General features: G+C 43.9%; 3 protein-coding genes across 5 annotated transcripts in view; 1 reads left to right on the forward strand and 2 right to left on the reverse strand.

The window, feature by feature from the left end:
* Positions 1-120: 120 nt before the first annotated feature.
* Positions 121-5,295, forward strand: pigp (phosphatidylinositol glycan anchor biosynthesis, class P). 2 transcript variants are annotated; one of them, XR_012385795.1, is made up of 6 exons: positions 121-176; positions 282-384; positions 3,093-3,165; positions 3,257-3,375; positions 4,107-4,358; positions 4,628-5,291. XR_012385795.1 is itself a non-coding variant. In NM_199712.2 (5 exon segments), coding segments are annotated over 4 exon segments (384 nt in total). In that variant the 5' UTR covers positions 135-176; positions 282-296; the 3' UTR covers positions 4,211-5,295.
* A 77-nt stretch (positions 5,296-5,372) lies between these two features.
* ripply3 (ripply transcriptional repressor 3) lies at positions 5,373-9,839 on the reverse strand. Its single transcript, NM_001039110.3, has 4 exons — positions 9,785-9,839; positions 9,649-9,706; positions 6,752-6,813; positions 5,373-6,665 (listed from the first exon to the last, which is right to left on the reverse strand). Exons 1-4 carry the CDS (start codon positions 9,820-9,822, stop codon positions 6,491-6,493), a joined length of 333 nt encoding a protein of 110 aa, NP_001034199.3. The 5' UTR covers positions 9,823-9,839; the 3' UTR covers positions 5,373-6,490.
* A 1,357-nt stretch (positions 9,840-11,196) lies between these two features.
* Positions 11,197-26,743, reverse strand: part of kcnj6 (potassium inwardly rectifying channel subfamily J member 6) — a 32,278-nt gene continuing 16,731 nt past the window's right edge. For both annotated transcript variants that reach the window (XM_073914296.1, XM_005172575.6), the window contains exons 2-3: positions 23,830-24,754; positions 11,197-14,561 (exon numbers count right to left, since the gene is read on the reverse strand). In XM_073914296.1, coding sequence (XP_073770397.1) covers positions 14,254-14,561; positions 23,830-24,754 — 1,233 coding nt within the window. In that variant the 3' untranslated portion in view covers positions 11,197-14,253. The remainder of the gene's footprint in view (positions 14,562-23,829; positions 24,755-26,743) is intronic.

A 26,743-nucleotide genomic window follows, 5' to 3' on the forward strand; every position in this document is an offset into this window, starting at 1 on the left:
GTCTTCAAAATCAACATTATTTTTTACAAACAATATTTATATGGAAAATAAAAATCAGAGCATTAAACCAAATAATAGGTGCGCGCGCGTTTGTTTGTCTCCAGGCCGCGCGGGGGCGGCAGGACGCAGTGCGCCTGCGCAGAAACACAAGGAAGCACCATCAGGAAATAAGACATGTATGTTCTGTTTTTCGTTTTATATGTTATAGTATTTATCGAAACTAAAGCGTGTGTGATGTGTTAGTTTGGAGCATTGATGTGTGTGTGTGTGTGCGCGCGCAGGTGTCGCTGCTGGAGATGGTGATGGTGGAGAACTCTCCTTCTCCTCTGCCGGAAAGAGCCATCTACGGCTTTGTGCTGTTCCTGGGCGCTCAGCTGGGCTTCTGTACGTCTCTAACTCGATCTGTACTGATATTGCACACACATTAGCCGCATTTCCACTATCGGGCCAGTGCGAGCCAGGGCTTTAATCGGGCCGGGGCGGGCCAACAGCCCGGGAGGTTGAGAAATGAGGCTGAAATCATGTCGCGTTTCCACTGTCGGGCTAAAGCTCACAGCGCGTCACGCAAACACCGCCCACAGAACGTCCCCGAATCAAACGTCACACAACCCGCCCACTTCAGCGAGAATCAGGCAGATAAAGCACACCATAAATCATCACGAAACGAAACCATTAAAATGAAGACAACCGAAACAAACAAACGACACGTTACTGTACAGCAGTACATGACATGTCTATACGCACAGACCTGTGTATTTCCATTCATTACATTTGTTTACTCGCCGACCGACTGCATTGTGCATGGAGTGCTCTCGCCACTAACGCAGGGACCCAACACAGAGAGCGCACACATCCATAATATAAAGCCACAGAAATTCTCCTTTATAACTCAATATGTCATGTATTTTTTAACATCCTCTTGTTGATAGAAGTCGTGTTAAGTTTTCAGCACAAGAGCGAGTAGCCTAATAAAATATAGCCATATTTGTTGCGCTCGGCAGCTATTCACTAAAACTCCTCATTTAAAGTTTCATTTATAAATTTAACCACGTCAAATAAAAACATAAACAGTTGTTTGAGGATATAGAACACATTTTGTGTTTGGACTTCCCCCATATGCGTTTAAAGCAGCGAGTGCTGCGCAGGACTGAGTGACAGAAAAAAAGGTATAGGAGATTCTGCTTTCACTCACTCAAATAATGCTCTGTTTGCGCGATTTGATTAATATCATCGTATCCAAATACTTTATAAATATTTACTTATATAAATATTTACTTTATATAAATATTTCAAACCTTCTCCGGTGTTTATTGTTTTTAAAAAATATCGAAAATCTTTTTTTTTTTCAGACAGGTCTTTGCAAAATGAAAGTTAGGCTATATGTGGCTTTAAAACGGTTTGATTTATGTATTGTATATAGGCTACCTACATTGTTATAGTTAGCTTTTGTTTATTTTATATTGGTTAATTTATTTAATGTGATTATATATCCGATATTTGTAATTCTTTAAATTATATTTCAATATACCTTAGGCTATTTTATCAAGATATGACAATATATTGTTTAAAGTCTACGAAAGTGGGCACGTATTTTGTTAAGTTTATGTCTTTCTGTTGTATTTATATGTGTATTATCTCCAAAATAAATAAAGAAAAAAGCCGCTCGCGGCATAACAGAGCTGTGAAGGAGCGCTTTTGCCCGGTCTCACACACACATACAGGCATCTAAACGTGCACAAACAAACAAACATTTTAAACTTGACAAAAACTCTCGAAAACTTTTACTGTCTGCTGTGTTTTTAATATGGTGTAAAGATTATTATGCGTTGAAACATAAAGGAGGACGCAGCAAAGAACGTCACTATAAATTAAAACAACTTTATTATTTTATGCAGGAGCCTTACATTTAAAAGGGAAACATAAGGGTGATCATACGCAAAAAGACCCCAGACTATAAGGCTAGATGTTTTCTTTCCCTTATTTCTTTATTTGTTTGGCGCATGTACTCATGTGCGATCAGAAAACTGTCCGCCTCTTCTTTCACTCCGCCCCGAAGCCCCAGCTGGCCCTCCTTGGCCCAAGGTATTCGGCGGGCCGAAAAAGGCCGGCCGCTGGCCCCAAGAAAGCCCCGCTTTGGCCCGATTAGGCCCCGGAAGTGACAGTGGAAACCCCACTGGCCTTGGCTCGCCCTGGCTCGCTCGCTTTAGGCGCGATAGTGGAAACGCGGCTATTGTCCTTTACAGATGAAGAGAGGCTTTAATCCTGTGGCAGAAACATCAACAGAATCTACAGACTGACAGCAGTGTCTCACACACACACACACACACACACACACACACACACACACTAGAGTACAGGGCATTATACTGTCTGTATGTTTAGCTATGATGCTGAATGCTGACTGTAGTAAGAAGTACTGTAGTACACTTCAGTTTACTCAGGTAAAGTGTGGTGTATTGTGCTCTAAAGTTGTAGAAGAATACAGTTCTGACTCATAGATTACTGTAGCTGTTGTGGTACCATAGCAACCGTAGAATCACCACAACTGATCAATTACTGTAGTTTTGTTACCATAGCAACCGTAGAATCACCACAACTGATCAATTACTGTAGTTTTGTTACCATAGCAACCGTGGAATCACCACAACTGATCAATTACTGTAGATTTGTTACCATAGCAACTGTAGAATCACCACAACTGATCAATTGCTGTAGTTTTGTTACCATAGCAACTGCAGAACCACAACAGATCAATTACTGTAGATGTGTTACCATAGCAACTGTAAAATCACCACAGCAGATCAATTATTATAATTGTCATGTTACCATAGCGACTGTAGAATCACCACAGCAGATCAATTTCAGGACTTGACTCAGTCGCTGAAACACTACAGTGTTCACTATAAATGACTTGAGCATTATTTATTTGTTCTGGACTCATAATTGATATCTGAATAAACATGCAGCATGACAGAAAACAGTACTTCTGCTTGACAAACACCTCTATCTTGAAGACATTGCAGCTGCTGGTGTGTTCTTCATCTGTGGTGTTGTGTGTGTTTGTTTGTGTGTGTGTTTGTGTTCTCCATCAGTGCTGTATGTGGTCTGGGCGTTTGTTCCTGACTCTTGGCTCCATGCAGCCGGACTGACCTACTGGCCGCAGAAGTGAGTGGTCTGTCTGTCGTCTGCTCTTCAGATGCTGATGTTTAATGTCTGATCAATCACTCTTTCTCTCTCTCCGTCTGTCTGTCGTCAGATACTGGGCTCTGGCGGGCCCCATATACCTGCTGGTGGCCCTGAGCACCTGTTTCGTGCTACTGTTCGGAGTGAATATGATGAACACGGCTCCGCTGGCCTCAGTGGACAACATCACAGGTGAGAATTCAGACTAACACCACATGAGCCATTAGTGTTTGAGCTGCTGAAGATCATGTCAGCGGAGACTCAGAGCATTATAGATGTGCAGTTCTAGATGAACAGAGACAGGAGCCACAGACTGCAGACACACTCACACTGATGCATACACAACACACACACTGACGCATAGCCGTCTGTAGCTCCGCCCTCTTCTAAAAAGAGCTCAACCTCATTTGCATTTAAAGCGACAGTCACCAAAACACCACAATGAGGATCACAGCCTGAAAGAGTCAGTTTCAGAGAGCTGGAGGACATCAACTGTGTACTGTTCTCAGCTCAAACACACACACACACACACACACACACACACACACACACACACACAAGAGAGAGACACAGCAGAGACGCATTTACAGCTTGTAGAAAGGGGCAGAATAAGTCTCCTTTAATGAGTTAACAGTCTCAACCCCTATGATGAATGGCAGATTAGCAGATTCTGACATTACTCCTCCACATCTGGACACTTGATCTTCACTAAAGTCTCTTGAACCGTCACAGACACTTTCCTAATGTGCTGTCAGCGAATCTGAAGTCTCTTCTGTCAGTCTAATTCACCAGAACTGAACTCTCATGACTGGATGAATGATTCTGTTCTCATTAGACAGTGTTAAATCACACACACACACACACACACACACACACACACACACACACACACACACGTAACGCTGGTTTGTGTGCTGCTCCAGATGCGTATGGCAGGAGTCAGCGGGTGGACGAGGACCAGCCGGGAGCGATCCCCAGACTCCGAGACGTGTCGGTCAGTGAAATGAGCCGGCTGTTTTACCTGTGAGCCGCCTCTGTCATCAGCGCTGGAGAGGCGTTTGCAGAGGCGTCTCAGGTGAGCAGATCCATCAGGTGTGTGTGACGGCCTGAACTCCGGCTTCCAGATGACCCCGCCGTGACCTCAGCGACCCCTGTGAAGCCACACCTCAAAACACATCTGCACTTCAGCATTTCTCTCAGATCTCTGAATCTCACTGTGTGTGTGAGTGTGTGTGTGTGTGAGTGTGAGTGTGTGTGTGTGTCAGACGCTGACCTCACAGTGACCTGCAGTGAAACGGTCACGTCTCTATCTGACCATCACGTCCATCAGTCTGCAGTGAGCGTAAACAGACTGCTGACGCTTCACCTGTGACCCCGTGACCCCTCACACACACACACACACACACACACACACACACACACACACACACACACACACACACACACACACACACACGCTGCATCTGCAGTTATCAGTGTGTCTCTGCATCATTCAGACGTCCTGTTCTTCCCTGAATAAATACCCATCATCCCATTGAGTGCCCACAGGTTATGAAATGTACACAAGTGATGTTATATTAATTATATTTCTGTAGTTATTATGTCGTATCATGTATAATAATCATATTATGTCTGCTTTAATGTGTCGGATAATTCTGTAAGTATAGTTATTAATAAACATCATCCAGTCTTAAGAAATTACAGGAATAATTTTAGCACAAATAATAGTTTAGTGCATTGAGATGGCACTGTTAAAGGCGCTGTATAAAAATAAAGTTAATAACTGCCATAAATAACTCAATACTGGCCCATACTCCAGTGCTTATAAACCTGTTTCTGTTGAACACAAAAGAAGATATTTTGAAAAATGTTGTAAACCTGTAACCATTGACTTCTATAGTATGAAAAACAAATGAGTCAGTGCTGTTTATTAGTTCAGCTTTCATCAATATATCCTCTTGTGTGTTCAACAGGTGAAACTCCAGTAAAGGCTGAGGAAATGTGTATTTTGTCTGTATATGACACTTTCTAGCGTCTGGTACACATTAAAGCTGCAGTACTCCTCTGTTATTGTGACGCTTGAATTAAATTATTATATGTTGTTCATATTTGAGATGTTCTCGTTCATCATTAGTGTGAACAGACCTGTGGTGTCTATCCTCATAATCAAACATGACAGGAGAAACTAATGCACATCATCTGTTTATTTGTGTTCACAGTTCAGCAGTAATACATCTATCAATCACACACACACACACACACACACACACACACACACACAGCGGGGGAAAAAAGTCTTGAACACACTGATGTTTTTTCCTGGGAATAATATTCCTGAAGGAGCTGCTGACATGGAGTTGAAGATTTTGGTAAAACCCCAAACATAAAACAACAAACAAACTATGAAACATGAGTTGAGTGAAATAAAACTGAACTGACAGATGGAGAAAGTGCTGAACTGCTGAAGTGTGTTTAATACTGTATATAAAAGGCTTTATGAATGACGGCAGCCTAAAGTCGTGTCTCATATGGAGAATGAAGCCTCCTGCAGTGCTCAGGTGTGAGTTTCTCTCAGTCTTCATCAGAGTGTGTAAATCTTGATGCTTCTGTGGGTCTCGTCTTTCAGATCTGAGCTGAATTCAGTATTCTCTATTGGATTGGGATCAGGTGATTGGCTGGGCCATTCTACAGCTTGATTTTCTTTCTCTGAAAGCATCTGAGAGTCTCCTCGGCTGTGTTTGGATCATCGTCTTGCTGACATAGCTTGATCTTCATCCTCCTGCTGATGTAGATGTTGGACTGAAGCAGCTGATCTTCATTGACAGAGGAAGGGCAGAGGCTTGCTGAAGAACTACTGACAGATTCAGCTGCTGTCTGGGCTTTCACTGCCCAACTACACCTTCCTTCCTTCATCTGTTCAACACTTGTTCTCCATGTGGTTTCATTTTATTACACAGAAGTTTATTTCTAAACTAATAAGATGTGTTTTCTTTGATTTCTTTTGCTTTCATTAACATCCAGTCAACAGCACCTTTAGAAATATGCCTTCTGAGAGAAATGGTGACGTGCTTAATACACACACACACACACACACACACACACACACACAGAGACAACCATACATACACAGATGAATGTCTGTCAGGTACAGGTGAGCTCCTGCCAGGTGTCCCGCAGTGGGCTGATGGTCCGCCGCTGGTGCCGTGACCCGTCCTGTGTTCCTGCTGCTCATCATCCTGTATCCACACACCCTGACCTTCAGCTGGTCTCCTGTACAGTGTTTGCTCCTGATGATCGTCTGCTCGTCTCACGGCCTCCAGAGTCTGCAGCGTGTGTTTGCGTGTTCCTCATCTTCCTCTTCCTCAGAGCTGGAGTCTTCATCGTTGTAGAAGTGCAGAGTGGCCTGAACGGGGAAACTGGCCAGAACACTGGAGCCCAGGCGGGACAGATACTCCTGCATGCGGGATCTGGGCAGAAACAGCCTGCGGACGCATGACCAGCGCTGTCAGTAACACACACACACACACACACACACACAGCTGAACACATGACAGGTGAATGATCAGACCTCACAGGATGATGGAAGACTCCTCCAGACGGCCGAGCGCTCCTCACTCCTCCAGCAAGCGTCTGGGCACAAGAACAGAGATGAAGCAAAGCTGAAATCAGCACGTCTCAGAGACATTACGGCACTCTTACAGGCACAGCGCACTCAACACTGACCATTCTGCCATCATTTACCCACTCTCGTTAAAAACCTGTCACCATTGGCTCCGTCTCCATCCACAGGTTTTCTGTGCATTTCTGTGTAATGTGCAGAGCTTGATGGAAACACCAAGATGGGCTCACACATTTAGAAAATGCGCATAAGAAAATTTGCACAAACACTTTTTATTTGCTGATAACAGCTGTAGTGAGAGAAGTGTGCGTCTGCGCTTCAGTGCTGTAGTGTTTCACAGATGCTGCTAAGTGTGTGTGTGTGTGTGTGTGTGTGTGTGTGTGTGTGTGTGTGTGTGTGTGTGTGATTGATGTTGGTCTGCAGCTCTCCGTGTTTCCAGCTCTCCATTGTGTCAGATGTGAAATGTTGTTCTGTCTCAGGCCTCCGTCAGTCCGTCATCACAGGGCTTCAGTATTCTTCTTCTTCTATTATTATTATTATTCCCTCCAGAACTGTCTTGAGCATCTGTCTGTGCTCCAGTCTCAGTCCTCCAGAAGCGTTTGGTCTTGGTGTTCTGAGGCGCAGCTCATCTATTAGAGCAGAACACCCCTCAGTGGAGAATCCCCCCAGTGCAGCAGCCTCCACTGTCCTCATTAGCCGCATTTCCACTATCGGGCCAGTGCGAGCCAGGGCTTTAATCGGGCCGGGGCGGGCCAATAGCCCGGGAGGTTGAGAAATGAGGCCGAAATCATGTCGCGTTTCCACTGTCGGGCTAAAGCTCACAGCGCGTCACGCAAACACCGCCCACAGAACGTCCCCGAATCAAACGTCACACAACCCGCCCACTTCAGCGGGAATGAGGCAGATAAAGCACACCATAGAATCATCACGAAACGAAACCATTAAAATGAAGACAACCGAAACAAACAAACGACACGTTACTGTACAGCAGTACATTATATGTCTATACGCACAGACCTGTGTATTTCCATTTATCACATTTGTTTACTCGCTGACCGACTGCATTGTGCATGGAGTGCTCTCGCCACTAACGCAGGGACCCAACACAGAGAGCGCACACATCCATAATATAAAGCCACAGAAATTCTCCGTTATAACTCGATATGGCATGTATTTTTTAACATCCTTGTGTTGATAGAAGTCGTGTTAAGTTTTCAGCACAAGAGCGAGTAGCCTAATAAAATATAGCCATATTTGTTGCGCTCGGCAGCTATTCACTAAAACTCCTCATTTAAAGTTTCATTTATAAATTTAACCACGTCATATAAAAACATAAACAGTTGTTTGAGTAGGCCTATATAGAATCCATTTTGTGTTTGGACTTTCCCCCATATGCGTTTAAAGCAGCGAGCGCTGCGCAGGACTGGGTGACAGAAAAAAAGGTATAGGAGATTCTGCTTTCACTCACCCAAATAATGCTCTGTTTGCGCGATTTGATTAATATCATCGTGTCCAAATACTTTATAAATATTTACTTATATAAATATTTACTTTATATAAATATTTTAAACCTTCTCCGGTGTTTATTGTTTTTAAAAAATATCGAAAATCTTTTTTTTTTTCAGACAGGTCTTTGCAAAATGAAAGTTAGGCTATATGTGGCTTTAAAACGGTTTGATTTATGTATTGTATAGGCTACCTACATTGTTATAGTTAGCTTTTGTTTATTTTATATTGGTTAATTTATTTAATGTGATTTTATATATTTCCGATATTTGTAATTCTTTAAATTATATTTCAATATACCTTAGGCTATTTTATCAAGATATGACAATATATTGTTTAAAGTCTACAAAAGTGGGCACGTATTTTGTTAAGTTTATGTCTTTCTGTTGTATTTATATTGTGCATTATCTCCAAAATAAATAAAGAAAAAAGCCGCTCGCGGCAGAGCTGTGAAGGAGCGCTTTACCCCGGTCTCTCACACACATACAGGCATCTAAACGCGCACAAACAAACATTTTAAACTTGACAAAAACTCTCGAAAACCTTTACTGTCTGATGTGTTTTTAATATGGTGTAAAGATTATTATGCGTTATTGAAACATAAAGGAGGACGCAGCAAAAAACGTCACTATAAAATAAAACTACTTTATTATTTTATGCAGCAGCCTTTCATTTAAAAGCGAAACATAAGGGTGATCATACGCAAAAAGACCCCAGACTATAAGGCTAGATGTTTTCTTTCCCTTATTTCTTTATTTGTTTGGCGCATGTACTCATGTGCGATCAGAAAACTGTCCGCCTCTCCTTTCACTCCGCCCCGAAGCCCCAGCTGGCCCTCTTTGGCCCAAGGTATTAGGCGGGCCGAAAAAGGCCGGCCGCTGGCCCCAAGAAAGCCCCGCTTTGGCCCGATTAGGCCCCGGAAGTGACAGTGGAAACCCCACTGGCCTTGGCTCGCCCTGGCTCGCTCGCTTTAGGCGCGATAGTGGAAACGCGGCTAGTGATATCTGTGCAGGAGCAGCAGGAGTGAGCAGGAGATGCTCTACTGTACAGCACTGCAGTTATTTGCATGTTTAATTCAACACTCCAGCTTTGCACATATATTTAATTCACTTCTTTGTATGAAAACACGGCTCCTGACTTCAACAGTGTTTGTTTTTCTACAACGCCAGTAAACGGGCTCAGGGTTATTACATGTTTCAAAACATCTTCTTTTGTGTTTAACAATAAAAGGAAACCTCTGACACCCCTTGAGGATGAGTAAACGATAACTGGTCATTTTTGGGTGAACTGCCCCTTTAAACTGAAATCCTCACACCACCAAACACCAAAGTTAAAGTTACCTTGTGTCCTCGAGCCTCTGTCGGGGAGAGACTCCACGGTCTCCATAGCACAGAACATCTATCAGAGCACAGAAAAACACCATTATTCACCCTTAAAACTTTAAATCATGAGGAGAAACTGATCTTAAACTCTTACCTGAGCGCCTGATCCGCGTCTACACACACCGGCAGCATCATCCACACTGCGCGCTCCCGACAAGCGCGCACGCTGATGAAGACGCGCGCACAATGGGCGTGTTCTGTGCGCGCCCGCCACTCTGACGTCACTTTATTAGATGATTATTAAGTTGAACATTGCATTGTCGGATCTCTTTGCCTGCTTGCACTGGATTTTGGATTGATATACTTGATGACATCGATTGCGAACAGTTTTGGCTAATCTAATCTAATCTAATAAAGCTGTAAAGTCTCAATCAAAATCATTCATAATTTTCACCCAATAAATACCAAACTAGCTAAATGTAATAACATTATTTCCCCTAATGCTCATGTTGTACTCAATATGATGAAACACTAAACCTTTTATGTCGGGAGTGTGCTTACTGTAGTGTTTTGGGTTGACTTTTCCAATTAAGTTATTAAAATAGGCTTAATAAATAAATAAAATAACGGGTAGGTATATTTGGTTGGGTAATAGGCTATGTGAAGCGTGATGACTCGGTTATGCTGATCACTATATTTATTTACCGGTGACCGTGGGTCAGCTTGCATGTGTGGACATAATCTGACGTCTTTGCCTAAAACTTTAAACATTCATATGTCTGTTATTTGAAATAAAACGGAGAGAAATAAGGAGAATAACATGATTTAAAGCACTCGTTTGGCACTGAAGCCATGATCCATGTATTAATAAGCGGAATCGTTGCATTACCGTCATTAATAAAATCAGTAATAGCAAAACTGTGCATATTATTATTACTATTAAGAGTATATGACTGCCTTCGGTCAGTAACTTAGGCAGTAATGCAAAGTAATGATAATGTGAATAAATAGCCTAACTGAAAGAAACAAGAGACCAAAATCAGCCACCAGATCCAGCGCCCCCATGTGGATTTAAAATGCCCCTTCAGTTATGGCGCCGGGCCTGCGCTGATGACTCCACTGATCTATGCTGCTTTAAAAGGCTCCAGCGTCCCTGTATCTGTGTTCACACATGGTGAAGAGGCTGCTGCCATGAGGAGGACACTGAAGCATATCGCTGCTGCTAACTGTTTAGATTAAACTGAACTGAATGATATTAAAGTGATGTGTACGCCACATCTGCATTTGAAACACAGCAGCAGCTGGAGGAGTGTAGTCCACAGCATGCTGCTGTAATGTTTACAGTACTGATCCTCCACTAGCGGGTTTCCTCCCACTGCAGCCTCGCTTTCATGTTTAAAATGGCAGCGCATCGCTTCACTGCAGCAAAACTGTAGAACGAACACCATCGCAACATGCTAACCCCAGCACGCTTCAGTCCATTCATCAGATTCATTCTCACTGAACGCACACACACACACACACACACACACACACACACACACAGAGAGAGAGACGGAACACAAGTGAATATTCAGATATGGTTTATTTATGAGCTTCTTGCGACAGAGTAATCATCTAAATCAACAAGAAAATCAGAATGAGTCGCTTGTCGTATGCGCGCTGAATCTGTTTAAACACCGTGTGTAATGTGCCGTATTATGGCTTGTGGAATAAGCTTTAAAGACGGATCTGAAGACGATATAATGTGGGTATTCCTGATTTCATATTTCCCCAACTCAACAGAGATGAAGAAAGGAAAGCCTCTGACGTGACGTGACGTGATGGCTTCGTATCAGCAGGGCACTTTAAAGGGCACTTCATCAATCGTGGAGCGCTGGAGCGATGCGCTGTCACTGTGCAGAATCAGCGGAGGACTCCAGTCTCAACCGGGCACAGATGTGCGGATCTACAGACACATCGGCCAGACTCAAGAACACACGGCCATAAGAGGGATGTCTGTGAGTCCTGGTCCTGTAAATCCCTTGAACACGATACAGCGCAATCTGAGCTCTGGCAAATGTAAGTTCAAGTCCAGAGTATACTTCATGTTCAGTGTGTGTGTGTGTGTGTGTGTGTGTGTGTGTGTGTGTGTGTGTGTGTGTGAGCACTTTTGAGCTGTGGAAAGGTCTTCATCCTGAACACAACACTCTTTTAGTCTTCAGTAGTTTGCTGTTGTTGTTCAGTGAATCAGTCGCTCAGTGATGACCCCTTGTGGACAAACTAATAAGTGCAAAAAATCAAATGGGCATGTGCAAGTGCAATATAGTTCTGAAGTGTTCTGATGAAGTGGTGTACTGAGCTCTGCACGCCTAATTAACAGCAGAAGTATACTCTGGGCTTTAGTATTGAACAGACTTGTTATGGAGCGTTCTCTTGATGCATGCATTATCTTATTTGATGCAAATGAAAACAAGGCTGCTGAACAAACCCCTTAACCTGCTGCCATTGTCCATCTGCAAATCACTGCAACAACACTGAACAGAGCAGCCGGACGCAAACCATCGAGGATTGGAAAGTGGCGATTCCACTGATCCAAGATGGAAAAACGTCTTGCAATTCTGAGTGTGCTCCTCACAGGTGAGTGGGCTTGACAAACCACCTGTAGTACACACTCTTTCCAATCTGTTTGCTTGAATGTGGAAAAACAATCGTAAACTGCTTCAGCAGGAGGTAAAGTGCTTCTCTTGTCTCACTTGTGGGTCACTTCGGATGAAAGCGTCTGTTAAAAAGTGAACGATCCCGCATTACTGTCCGCCACTGAAGCCCTGTGGACGGCTCTGGATCTTCAGCTCTGCTAGATATATTCTGCAGGAGTTCCTCAGGGGTCAGTTCTTGGACCTCTCCTCTTCCTAATTTACACCACATCACTGGGAGCCATCGTCTGATGACATAGTGTTTCTCCTGTAATCAACTGCACATAGTGTTGTCAGAAATACTGATTTCAGTACTGAATAGTAATTAAATTTTATAAACGTCCATTTCCCTCAAACACCTGAGCTCTTAAACACTGTGGATGATCATTGGAGCCAATCAGAGTTTATTTCTGCTGAGCGTGTGAACACAATTAGGGTTAGGGTTCTGTGGAAACAAGGCATAAATCAATTTCCAGAACATTTTCCTTCACGGTTCCTCACTGGTGGAATGATCTCCCCAATCCCAAACAGAAAACTGAAGCTCATCTCCTCTGTGAAGGTGTTTCCTCTCTCCTCATCTACTCTAGCCTGTATTGCTGGCTCTTCCTGGGAGCACTGCGTCTTTAAGATCAGCCGCTTGGTGCTTTTCTCGTTTGTAAGTGGCTTTGGATAAAAGCATCTGCTAAATGTAATGCTATGATGATCGCTCATCTGTGATTATCACTCCGCCGTAAACGACCATGATGTGAACACGCCAGAGGAAACGGGAAAGACTGCCCTGGCATTGCTTTATTAAACTCAATGCAGATCTGAGACTGTGAGCGCTCTAGTGAGCTGGTCAGCGAGCGTCCGTCTGTCAGCTGTATGAAGTCTTGTCAGACTCTTTCACTACTTGACTGTCTGGCGACAGCACTTCCAGACGGCTCACACAGACGGGTCGAGATATTTAAGCTGGTTTACATCTCTCTCTCTGCATCTGCTTCTCTCATTAATTATTTAAGCACAGCGGTGGTCCCTCATGTGGGTTGTGCCTCCAGGACGACGCCCCGTCTCAGCCTTGTTTTCATTGGCAATGCTCATGTGCTGATCAATGTCGAGGCAAAGGTGACGTGAGGGTTCGGCTCTTTGGTCTCGTGTGCGCGCGGTGTTTATCTCGTGGTCAAACACACACATCTGCTGCTCTGTCTGACGACACAAACACACACAGAAGCGCTCGGCTGCATCGGGCGCGCTGAAGTTCAAATCCAGTTATGACTTAAAGGAAGAGAGAAAGATCATGGCCTGATGACGGTACGGAAGGTTATTGGAGCAGACATGCACGATTACACGCGCACACACACACACACACACACACTCACACACCATCATCAGCCCCACAATCCCATGCAACGCAACCGCACCGCCTTCAGCCTCCGGTTTGCATCCAGTACGGGGATCTCCTGCATGTATGGCCGACAGTACTTTAAATATGTACATCAGAGTCGCAGGACTACAGGGATCGAGTGTTCATGCGTGGATAAATATGTCTGCTGCTCTTCCAGAAGGCAGAATATACAGACGTGGAGCGACTCGTGTCGTATCAAACAACCTTACATCTCAAACCAAACGCAGATATATATATATATATACAAAAAAATACAAATGCAAATGCCCTAGAATAGATCTATATATATGCTCATATACATATAGAGGTCTTCATCTCTGAATTACAAATCTGAAAATATCATTTCATATCTTTAAGAAAAAAACTGGTCTCTGAAACCATGCAGTGGCCCGCCAGTTCACCTGCGTCACGCCCTGGAGCCAGAAAAAGAGAAGTGCGTGTGATGGGGGCGTCCGTGACCTCGGCCCGCCTCGGGGCGCATTCCTGAGCTGACCTCTGACCTCTGAGCCCAGCCAATGGTGCGGCGGCAGTGGCGCAGAGATCAGGAGAGATTCTCCCGTCCTCCTACACTTTGGACTCGCTCTCCATGTTGGCGACGTCTCCGTTCCTCTCCGTCAGCTCCTCCGGCGGCTCCTGCGGCTCCAGCTGGCTCAGTTTGCTGGCCACCGACCAGGTGAGCGGCAGGCGGGCGCGCGCCGTCATCTCGGCCAGCTCTCGCGCGCTGCAGCTGGGCGTGTTGGTCTCGTAGATCTCGTGGAAGCTGTTGTAGTCCACCTCGTAGAAGCCGTCCTCCAGCGTCAGCACTGGCGTGAAGCGGTAACCCCACTTGATCTCGCTGGCCACGTATGAGCTGCGCGCCTGACACGTCATGCCTGAGGGAGGAAACCCAGAGCCCAAGGTGAGGAAACACGACAATGAGACAGGAAACAGAACAGAATCTGTATTCTAGCATGATGAATGACTCCTCTACAGCTCCATGAGCTCTGGCTGAGCAATAACGGCTGACCTATACTTCTGCACCCAGTGATTTTATGTATTATGTATTATTGGTTTATGTATTTCTGTGTATTTATTCCTCTGTGTTGTGTTTCTTCATGGCTGTTTTGTTTAGATCAGAAATACTTGTAATGCTAACTCAAACTGGCTCATTCAGAGCAGAACCGGCAGATGTGCAATAACTTTAATCATGAGGTGAACACAACACAACCGTCTCCATCTGGAGCTCCTTTACAGGACTCCACACTTGTAAACACTCGCTCCACCCCCATGGCTCTCAGCCCCGCCCACCCTCATCAACGCTACCGAGCTGTCCAATCACAGAGCTTGTGCTACGTGTTGTTGCGATGTGTATTTTTTGGTCAAGTCAAGGTCTATAGAAATTCAGTGAACAAAAGCAAAGTGATTCTTTTCTACAGAACCCACGATTAGCACAGTCTATAATGCATACTGTATAAATATAAATCTCTTGCTATAAATCTGCCCATAATCTGTCTTTAGAGGCACATACTGTGCAAATATTGCTGCCAGATTTTAAGAAAACACAACTTTGACTGCAAAAGTGCTGCTCTTACTCAGTTTTTCACTTGTTTCTAGTGCAAATATATAAAAATACTTAAATTAAGAAGAATTTCTAGACAAGCAAAACATATATAGTGTTGTGTTCAGAAATAATGAGGCACAATGAAGAAAGTTTCTCCCTTAAAAGAAGCAAAATAATCTGACAAAGGGGAAAGCAGAATAATCTTACGTCAAAGCAATATTATATACGCTTCTCGATTTCAGAATGGTTGAATCCAGTGGGCAAAATGAGTACTGAAGATGTCATGTATTTTGGGGGGGAAATATTCTAAAGAGGCTATTAATGGAATTGAAGCAGATTTAGGTAAAAACCCCAAAAATACAAACATAAAAAACAAAACAAGAATCTGAAAAATTGTTCTGTGTAATAACACTGAAACATATTTAATGCTGTATATAAAAGGCTTTATGAATGACGGCAGCCTAAAGTCGTGTCTCATATGGAGAATGAAGCCTCCTGCAGTGCTCAGGTGTGAGTTTCTCTCAGTCTTCATCAGAGTGTGTAAATCTTGAAGCTTCTGTGGGTCTCGTCTATCAGATCTGAGCTGTTTTCTGTATTCTCTATTGGATTGGGGTCAGGTGATTGGCTGGGCCATTCTACAGCTTGATTTTCTTTCTCTAAAAGCATCTGAGAGTCTCCTCGGCTGTGTTTGGATCATCGTCTTGCTGAAATAGCTTGATCTTCATCCTCCTGCTGATGTAGATGTTGGACTGAAGCAGCTGATCTTCATTGACAGAGGAAGGGCAGAGGCTTGCTGAAGAACTACTGACAGATTCAGCTGCTGTCTGGGCTTTCACTGCCCAACTACACCTTCCTTCCTTCATCTGTTCAACACTTTTTCCCTGCGTCATTTCAGTTTATTACACAGAACTTCATCTGTAAACACATTAGATTAATTTTATTTGCATACATATGGACTTCTGTGGTTGTTAACAACATCTGGGGAAAATTTCGAGTCAACATCCCCTTTAGAAATACGTTCTCTGAGCGAAACTGTGTTCAATACTTATTTCCCCGCTGTACTTGAACTAGGAACAAAACAAAAACTGAAAACAGAAAAGCCTTTCTGCAGTGTAAAACATGTCAGGTAGCAAGAAGCCCTGAAGCATAAACCCAGGGGAGACTCTGAGAGCGTGTCCGATGATGATCTGTGATTTGTAAACAGCCCTGAATTTGATGGTAATTTTACGAGGAAAGAACTGTAGATTTGTAGTCCTTCATGATCAGGTCTTGAGTAATCAGAGATCAGCAGAAGTCAACCCTCAACCCTGCAGCAGCGTTCACAGGAGCTCTGGATGTTTCTGAGGAGATGTTCACTGCAGCCGCTGCCATCAGGAGCTTCACACAGCACAACACAACACTTCTCCTTTACTGTCGGAGAGAAACTCTTCTTGTTTACAACAGTTTCCTGATGATCTCAGCACGCCGCGGTGAAATGACTCAGATAATGAGTGAGGAGCACGTGTGTGTGTGTGTGTGTGTGTGTGTGTGTGTGTGTGTGTGTGTGTGTGTGTGTGTGGGAGAGAACAACCAACATTCAGCATATTCGCTCATGATAGACACACAGTCTGTTCTGTACGCCTGACGTTACCCTAAAACATTTTCCCCAAAACAACATCAGACAGATTTAACATTCAGCTTACAGACATGTTCACAGCAGCTGAAACACACGGAGACACCACTGCTCTTACTCTGAGCTTCTCTTACTCATAGTCTGAATATCTACAACTCTAAAATCAAGAAGCGTTAGAGAAGCAGAATAATGTGGTGTTGTGTTCAGAAATAATGAGTCACAATTAAGTTTCTTAATGAAATAAAATGGGGATAATGGGGAATAATCCAGGTGTTGTGTTTAAATAAGATCTTCTTCTTCCCCCGTTGTCAGATCATTCTGCTCTGCTTTACTGCTCAATTCTGAAGACAACACTATATTTTACTCCCGTCTAGAAAAGGCTTCTTGATTTAGGAACGATCAGATATTTAAACTTGAATTAAGACAAGGAAGGCATGTTGGTTGCGGTGTGTGAGTGTGTGACAGAATCACAGAGCGGAGCGAGGGCTCCTGAGAGCCTGTGGGGGTCAAAGGTCGCCGTCTCCAGTCACCATCAACACACCGCAGCAGTGTCACATCTGTGTACATCTCGTGTGTGTTTCCCTCAGTGCTCTCAGAGCTCAGGAACACACACACACACACACACACACAAACAGCACGTTTATATAACGCGTGTCTCGGTCTGTCGTGTGTAATCATGGCAGGAGCTGCATCACGATGCTTCAGACGGCGCTTCATCAGCCTCCGCTGCATTACACTCAGATCAGCGCATTATCTGTACTCATGACACACACACACACACACACACACACTGGTATCGGTGGTTTACAGGGACTCTCCATAGGTATACTGCATTTTATAGAGTAAGAAACGCTTATTATTCATGGAGTCAGTTTAGTTTCTTCATGATTCAATCAGAAATCTTCTGATTATTCACCCCTTCAGCAATATTAGTGTTGGACTGTCTCCAGAACAAACCACTGTTATACAATGACTTGCCTAATTACCCTAACTTTACCCTGATTACCCTAGTGAAGCCTTTACATGTCACTGTAAGCTGAACACTAGTGTCTTGAAGAATATCTAGTCTAATATTATGTGCTGTCATCATGGAGAAGAGGAAACACATCAGCTATTAGAGATGAGTTATGAACACTATAGACATGTATAAATCTTCTCTCCATTAAACAGAAATTGGAGAAAAAAATAATCAGGGATTCTAATAAATCAGGGGTTTTATTAAATCTGACTTCACCTGTATATATATATATATATTCTCATTATTTTTGAACACATCTATAGTTGTGCGGTGGCGCAGAGTTGGACCTCTTTCTTGAGCAGACAGCAGCAGCGCGTGCAGCATGACATCACTGTGTTGCAGAGACGCTATTGGTCAACACTGAAGCAGCTTGAAGCGGAAAGCGCGAGTATGTCTGCGGTCCAGAGGTGTTATAAATGTTGATGACCACAACACTGCCAGAGCAGACTGAGAGGGATGTCCACTTGGGATTGCCTGCCGGGTATGTTACGTTGAGCTGCTGTTTGTTTTTATATTAGATTCTGTTATATTTACTGCTGCACTGAAGTCCAAAAGTGAAGAACTGCTGTTATTTAGGACTGGATTGTTGAAGCTTCCTCACAGAAGTGCTCTGTGTGTTAACAGAACTGTTGAATGGTAAAATAAGGTGAATTAAATAAACAATAAGGAACATCCCGGATCTGTTTATTCACTCTTCTTTATTCTTTATAGAAGAATTGGATAAGCTTTCGCTTCTGGCAGATACTCAAAATCTCGTCTTCAAAAAAACCTGGTCGGGACACCCCTAGTTAGTTTTAACTTCACTTTTTAACTTGTAATCCTTTATTTATTTATTTATTTTGCTTAAATATATTTAGTTTTGCTTTTAAACTAAATAATTTATTGAATCATAAAGAAACAAAATATATATATGTATTAAATATAAAATATACATATATATAAATGATTAAGTGCATTGCTTTATCGTTTATAAATGTTCAGAATAAATAACATTACTCTAATATCTGTCACGCTCCCGCCAGCAGGACCCTTAAGTTCACATCACTTTTGTACAATTAAATCCTAATTAAATCTAATCATCACAAACTATATGTTGTTGGAAAGGTCTAAGAGCTCATTTAGGCACATTTAGGCCCAATACTCTATATGATTTTCATTCCCCTTGGTGTCTGGTGTGGTCCTGGAAAATCTTCGAGGGCTATCTAAAGCTTTTCTTTAGCCCTATACCTTCTCAATAAAGAGACTGGGACGCCCTGACCCCTTCACCTGAACATGCAAAACCAGGGCTATGGGTACGGGGAAGGGAAGGGGAAAGGATTTATGCTTCTGCATTAAGCGCATGTGTAAAGCACTCGCTGTGGCTGACGCCGACACTGACACACACCTCATGAAGAATGCAAAGACATCATGTCCTCATAAACCACCATAGTAGAGTAAAACTAGGTCATACCAGTGTCATTATACAAAAAAACTGTCTTCGGGACCACCAAGACCAGCACACACACACACACACACACACACACACACACACACACACACACACACACACACACACACACACACACACACACACAGACCAGTCGGTGAGTCGGTGAGCTAGAGCCCTGCTTGTTTCTTTGACACTGAGAACCTTCATTCATCTGTTTGCAGGTGAGCGGCTGCTGTTATCGGCCGGCAGCAGCTGTATATGAGCTGTACTGCAGAGCTGCAGGACACACGGAGCGCTGTGAATGCATGCGCTCATGTCCACGTGTGTGCGTGTGTGTGTGTTGCGATGACACATGCTCGTGCATGTTGTCTTGTCACCATGGCAACAGGTCAGCTGTGAATGCGCCAGCAGCTGTGCCCGTTCTCCAGTCATGCCCTGAGCACCCGCGACCTCACAGGCTCAATGACATGCAGGAGCGTCTCTAGAAACAACACATAACAAGCAGCCCTGAGCCAGTAATGCTGAACAACACTCTCTCTCTCTCTCTCTCTCTCTCTCTCCAGGAATGCCTCTGAAAGTTTTCCTGCACTCTGCTCCAGTTCAGGCTGCTGTCAGTATCAGATATTCTTGTTGTGATTAATTGTGGAAGCTTTTATCATGGCACTCAGATCATTCAGTCAGGTCAGTGGTGAAGTAAGGAATGTAAGACAGGAGCATCCACATGCACTCGCTGTATTGGCTGGCACTTTATTCAGTCATTCATTCATTTTCCTATCGGCTTAGTCCCTTATTTATCAGGGGTTGCCACAGTGGAATGAACCACCAACTATTCCAGCATATGTTTTTCGCAGTGGATGCCCTTTCAGCTGCAACCCAGCAATGGAAAACACCCAATTCCCCTACAGCACATGTGTTTGGAAACCGGAGCACCCGGAGGAGACCCACGCCAACACGGGGAGAACATGCAAACTCCACACAGAAACACAAACTGACCCAGCCGAGACTCAAACCAGCAACCATCTTACTGTGAGGTGACACTGATAACCACTGCGCCACCCTGGTTTGCACTTTACTTTGGTTAAATGAATAATGTTGACAGAGGGAGTCTCAGGGGGCTTTCACACTTGGCTCGATTGCCTGGTCTGAATCTAAGTTGGATTGTCCCCACTTTTCACCTTCTCGGCTGGTTTGTGTTCACACTGTGTTTTCCCTTATGACCCCAGAACACTTCCATCATCGGGCTGCTGTTGTGTGTACAGCTGCTGCAAGGTGACGACCACAACAGCTGATGCCAAAATGGAGAAGTCCATCCCATCTATAATCCTCTGAGTCTATGCTGACATCATCTTCAGCAGCTCAAACACTCTAATGGCTAATGGACAGACGGCTGCTTTTCACTCAGGCCTGCTGGACATGCTAATGAGATGGGCACTAGTGGGCGGGGCTTTCCCTCTCTGATGACACGTACAAAGGGGGAATGTTGATCACAGTGATTCTGCATCAAGTCTGATTATAATAAACACAGTTCACTCATGTTGAGCATTACTGCTGGACACACTGCTGAACCCCATATAAAGCTGCATAATAGCTCCAAATGCAAAGCAGTAATGAGCACATGCTAAACTCCTCAAATAAACACGGCTTTACTGAGTATAGTGATGTGATGTTGTGCAGGACACACACATGCGATGGCAGATCAATCACAGGCGATCACCATCATAACAGCAGTGATGATCATAACAGTAGCACTGGGCCGTGTGGTTTAGATAACGCTGTTATATAATCTCAGTGGGTTTTCCTAATGCTGCGCCGTCGCCATGGCAACCACACTCACAAACCCTCAAAATAGCATCACAGTTGCAGCGAAAGCAAACGCGCTGCGCTCTGTCTCTGTTTTTGGCTAATTGTATGTAGAAGATGGTCCGTTTGAGCGGCCCTGCCTCTGTGTTCGTGACTCAGACAGCAGGACAGGCTCACGTTAGCTTAACCATGATCACAAACGTTGGAAAACATCAGAGAAATGATGCGCGATGCGTACAGCGCAGATCAAACACTGCGGATGTTTCCCACTGACACACATGATGCTGTGTGTGTGAGCGTCTCGATCCTCCCTCAGTGTGAACAGACGGATCTCCACTGTTGTGAAAGGTGCTTGTAAAGCGATGCTCTGCTGAACGACATCACCAAACAGGCTAATGTGAACAGCAGCAAGAGGATGAAGACCTGTCCACAGCACTGCTTCTGTCTGCTGAGTTATTCTTACTGGTTCAAGTCTTTACTTCCACATCTACCTGAGCTCAAACTCCCCTCTTGCCCTGCCAACAGGAGGAGGCCCCAGGCTCGAGGATCTTCTGAGCTCAGGGCTCTCTCCCAGGACAGCATGCCGAACACGCTTTATAATCACTCATCAGCTGAGGGTGAACTCTGGAAACTCCAGTGAAGCGCTCTGAAATCTGCAGTGTCTGTTTGACAAAGCTTGAACTGAAACATGGAGTAGTGTCTGCCAGTGGACGGCAAGACCAACGTAACATAAAGAGGCGTAACTTGCACTACGTTAGAGGCAGAAGTTGAAGTTATGGAGACCCACGTGTCAAAACTATGTTGTCGCCAAAATGCCACTGTACATCAGCCATTAACATCTACACCTTCCCCATCCCTAAACACAAGCATCAGTTATTAACATACAGCCTATATACTGCTATTTACAACCACCAGGGGATAAACTATAGAATATATAAACCATACTATACTATACTATACTATACCATACTATACTATACTATACTATACTATACCATACTATACTATACTATACTATACCATACGATACTTTACTATACCATACCATACCATACCATACTATGCCATACCATACGATACTATATTATACTATACTATACTATACCATACCATACTATACCATACCATACTATACTATACCATACCATACTATATGATACTATACTATACCATACCATACTATACTATAATATACTATACCATACCATACTATACTATATGATACTATACTATACCATACCATACTATACTATACTATACCATACTATACCATACCATACGATACTATACCATACCATACAATACTATATTATACTATACTATACCATACAATACTATACTATACCATACCATACTATACTATGTTTTACTATACTATACTAAACTCTACAGTACTTTACTATACTATACAATACTCTACTCTACTATATTATACTACACTATTGCTTTACTGTACTGATCCCTACAGTGCTATACTATACTATACTATACTATAATATACTAAACTCTACAGTACTATGCTAAACCATACAATACTCTACTATACAATAAAATACAATACAAAACTATACTATACTATTCTATATTAAACTATAGTATTACTTAACTGTAATAATCTCTACACTTCTATACTGTACTATACTATGCTTTCCTATACTATACTGTACCAAACTATACAGTACTATAATATACTATACAATACTCTACTATATTATGCTATACTATTACTAATCTATACAGTACTATACTATGCTTTACTATACTATACTGTACTAATCTCTACAGTATAATACTATACTACACTAAACTACACTACACTATACTATACTATACTATACACTTATCCACTTTACTTTTCTATACTCCTGTAGCCTGAAGCTGAGAGCTGGGTCCAGCAGGCGACGTGCGGCTGACCTCTCTGTGTCCTGTACTGCACTCCTGAGGGATTCTGGGAGACTTATTTCCCAGCATTTACAGCTGTGTATTGATCCTGAGCTATATTTGAGCTGTGGGTCCTGATAGGAGCGGGCTCCTGTTTCTCTGGGTGAAGCTCAGACTGTGCTGGAGGTGAAAATACCCTCATCATCCACTCGCTGCAAACAGTATATTCAAGTTTTGCAGGTTTGAAGAGGCATGAGCTTGAGTAAATGATGACCAGACGCACATGCATGAACACTAACTGTGGCTTTAAGATCATCTGCTCTCTCCAGTGTGTGTGTGTGTGTGTGTGTGTGTGTGTGTGTGTGTGTGTGTGTGTGTGTGTGTGTGAGTGCACGCTTCTGCCACCTTCCCTCAGATTGATCCTGCACCTTTATGACAGTAATTTGTCTTTTATTGTCAGGTTTGAGGCTGTGGCTAACAGAGGTTACTGTAAATGCATTCCAGTCCAAACATAAATTCAAAACCCAATTAAACCCTGAGGAATAAATCCAGCATGTGCTGCTCGGTGTGTTTTAAAGCATGACTGCTGGGTTACGCTGGGCTCGAGCAGCATCTAGAGTCTCGTGACCGCTCTTTAAATCATCCCAGATCAGTGAATGCATGCTTGTTCAACTGAAAGATGTCATAATATCAAATTATCGGGGAAAGGAAAAGATAAATGACCTAGCTTATAGCATAGTTAAGCTATGTTTGAAGTAGATTAGCTAATAGCTTAGCTCACTACATAAGTATCTTGCCGAACACTGAATGTATCTGTATCAGTGTAGCCGTAGGCTGAGTGATATCTGTGCGTGTGGTACCTGTGGCCTCCACCATGCCCTCCAGGATCACCACGATCTCCAGCTCCTCCTTGGCCATGTGCTCTCTGGAGATCTCCCAGAAGGGGCTGTGCTGGTTGATCTCGTGGCAGATGATGAGCGGAGACACCAGGAAGAGCCGGTCGTCTCCGGTGTCGTAGCCCACGTTTATGTCCGTCTGATTGAGCGGGATGAACTCGCCCTCCTTGGTCTGTTTGGACTTGATCAGCTTGGCTCTAATGGACGCCTCCACGATGTGCGAGTTTCTGAGGTCTCCCACGCGGAACATCAGGCAGAGCCGGCCGTCCCGCATGGAGATGACGGCGTTGGTGGAGAAGACCAGCGTCTCGGCGCGCTTCTTGGGCTGCGAGATCTTGACGAACATGCAGCCCACCATGAAGGCGTTGACGATGGAGCCCAGCACCGACTGCACCAGCAGCAGCACGATGCCCTCCGGACACTTGTCGGTGATGACGCGGTGGCCGTAGCCGATGGTGGTCTCAGTCTCTATCGAGAACAGGAATGCGGACACGAAGCCGTTCAGGTTGTTGACGCAGGGAGTCCACTGGTTGTCTCCGATGTGCTCCAGATCTCCTCGAATGTAGGCGATCAGCCACCACATGAAGCCGAAGAACAGCCAGGTGACGGTGTAGACCAGCACGAAGATGAACAGGTTGAACCTCCACTTGAGGTCCACCAGCGTGGTGAAGATGTCCGTCAGGTAGCGGTAGGTCTCCCGCACGTTTCCGTGGTGCACGTTGCACTTGCCGTCTTTGCGGACGTAGCGCTGGGTCTTCTGCTTGGCGCGCTCCCGCTCCTGCAGCGGTTTGGGGATGTCGTCCCGCGCCTGCTTGGGCAGCTTGGGTTGTCGAACCGTGACGGTGCTCTCGACATCCTGCTCCATCTGGACTTCTGGAAGATTCTGAGCCTGCAGGGAGACAAATACTTGGTTATTGACACATGTGGATCTAAAGGGGTGAATTAAAATCCCCAAAACATGCTCTGCCCCCCAACAGCACAGACTGATCGGGGTATATCAGCGGTGATGATTGAGGGGTTTGTGTGGAAACCTCAGATGTAGTGCTGCTTAAAGTAGAACACATCTACCAGTGCATTTCCACAGCTCAACACAACAACTGAAGCAAATAATGACATTAGTTTTGTAAGAAGCTGTCACAAAATGTTTGGCCACAGATAACCTGGAGGAGCTGACCTACTCACTGTCGGTTCACTGCTTATTACTCCTCATATATTCATGGAAAAGCCATTGGATTAGAGCACTGTCTGTTTCACAGCACAATGACATAAGAAGTGTGAGCAAATATATGTTCATATATGTAACGTATGTAAACAAAGCATTTATAAACATTAATGTATGGTAAGCCTGGGATAAAGTAGTCTCGTGTAGCCAGAGCTCAGACTGATGATGAAGGTCTGGGTACTTTGGGAGTTTTGAATGGGAAAGCTCCGCCCACTATATTATTTGACTGACAGCTTAATCAACCAATCACGTTTAATTTTGTGCTTCATGCTTATGTGTGTGGAAATGTGTGGTGGAGGAGTCAGAAGTCTTTATGACCAAAATACCAGAATATTTGAAGCTTTTCACTGTCACTATACAACAAACTAGAATATAAGCAAACCTGCGTAACAGAGTGAACTCACAGTGATGCTCATCAGCTCTGAATTGATTCATTCATCAATCTTCCTTGATGTTGTTAGCAACACCCAACTTTCAAGAATCCAATCAGTTTCCAAAGAACAAAAGCATGCACTCTACATTGTTTTCTAATGTCAGGACTGTTTCAAGTGCATGCACGTCATGATAGTGGAAAAAAGGGACAATCTGAACTCCCATTTCAAATGAATATGTTGATGAGAACATGGTTATTAAATATAAAAGTGCACTTTTCCCTCCTGACAGCTTCTTGGTCCCTCCTGTGCCCCTATTAATAAAAGCCTGGACTCACACCTGATCACCTGCAGGCCCTCGGCCTCCTCCACAGGCCCTCTCTGAGGCGCTGGTCTATACTGCAGTGCAGAGCTCATGGGGCTTCCTGAGAGGTCAGGAGAAGAGCAGCAGCGGAGATGGGAAGCTGTGTATGACGCCTGTGCAGTGTTTGTGTGTTCACTGACTTGATTCTATCGCTAACCGTCAACCGCTCCGTCATCTTCAGTGAACAGCGCTCAACTCTGACCTCATCCAGCTCAACACGCGTGCTCGAAATATACAGAGTGATGAATATCTGCCGCAGCACATGTCTGTGGTGTACTGGACCCAGCAGCACATAGTGTCAGAGACTGAGGGACAGACTGCAGACTCCATCACCGGCAGCAGCAGACACAGAGAGACAGGTAACACACACGCACGCACACACACACACACACACACAAACACACACACAGCTATCTTTATGGGCTGTATGCTGTCTGTACCTTACAGCCTGTATATTCTCCCCTAAACTCATCTCTCACTGTACACACTCTGCAGTTTATTAGTTTACTGGTATTACTATACTTCATTTAGGCACCACAACATGCGAGATACACACTATAAACACACACAAGACTGCCTGATCATGGGAAGGAGAAACTCTGATGCTTTTAGTAAAACACAGATCCTTGCTTCTGTTCCTTTAAGACACCATTACACACAACAGAGATGATGACACACACCTACAAATGAGTAGAATACTGGACTGAATAAACAGAACAGAAGAGTCCAGAACTGAACTGAACTCTATAGAATATAACTGAAGTGAATAACAGGAGAGAATAGAGCAGGTGGGCTGTGATCATCTGTCAGCTCCGGCAACTCATCATGCTGCTGATTTCCATCTGTTCCACATTAAACCCAACACAAATGAAGAGAAGAGAAAATCAAATAACAGAAAACAACAGAGGAGACAGGCAGGTA

Source organism: Danio rerio, chromosome 10, assembly GCF_049306965.1.
Source record: "Danio rerio strain Tuebingen ecotype United States chromosome 10, GRCz12tu, whole genome shotgun sequence".
Taxonomy (NCBI): domain Eukaryota; kingdom Metazoa; phylum Chordata; class Actinopteri; order Cypriniformes; family Danionidae; genus Danio; species Danio rerio.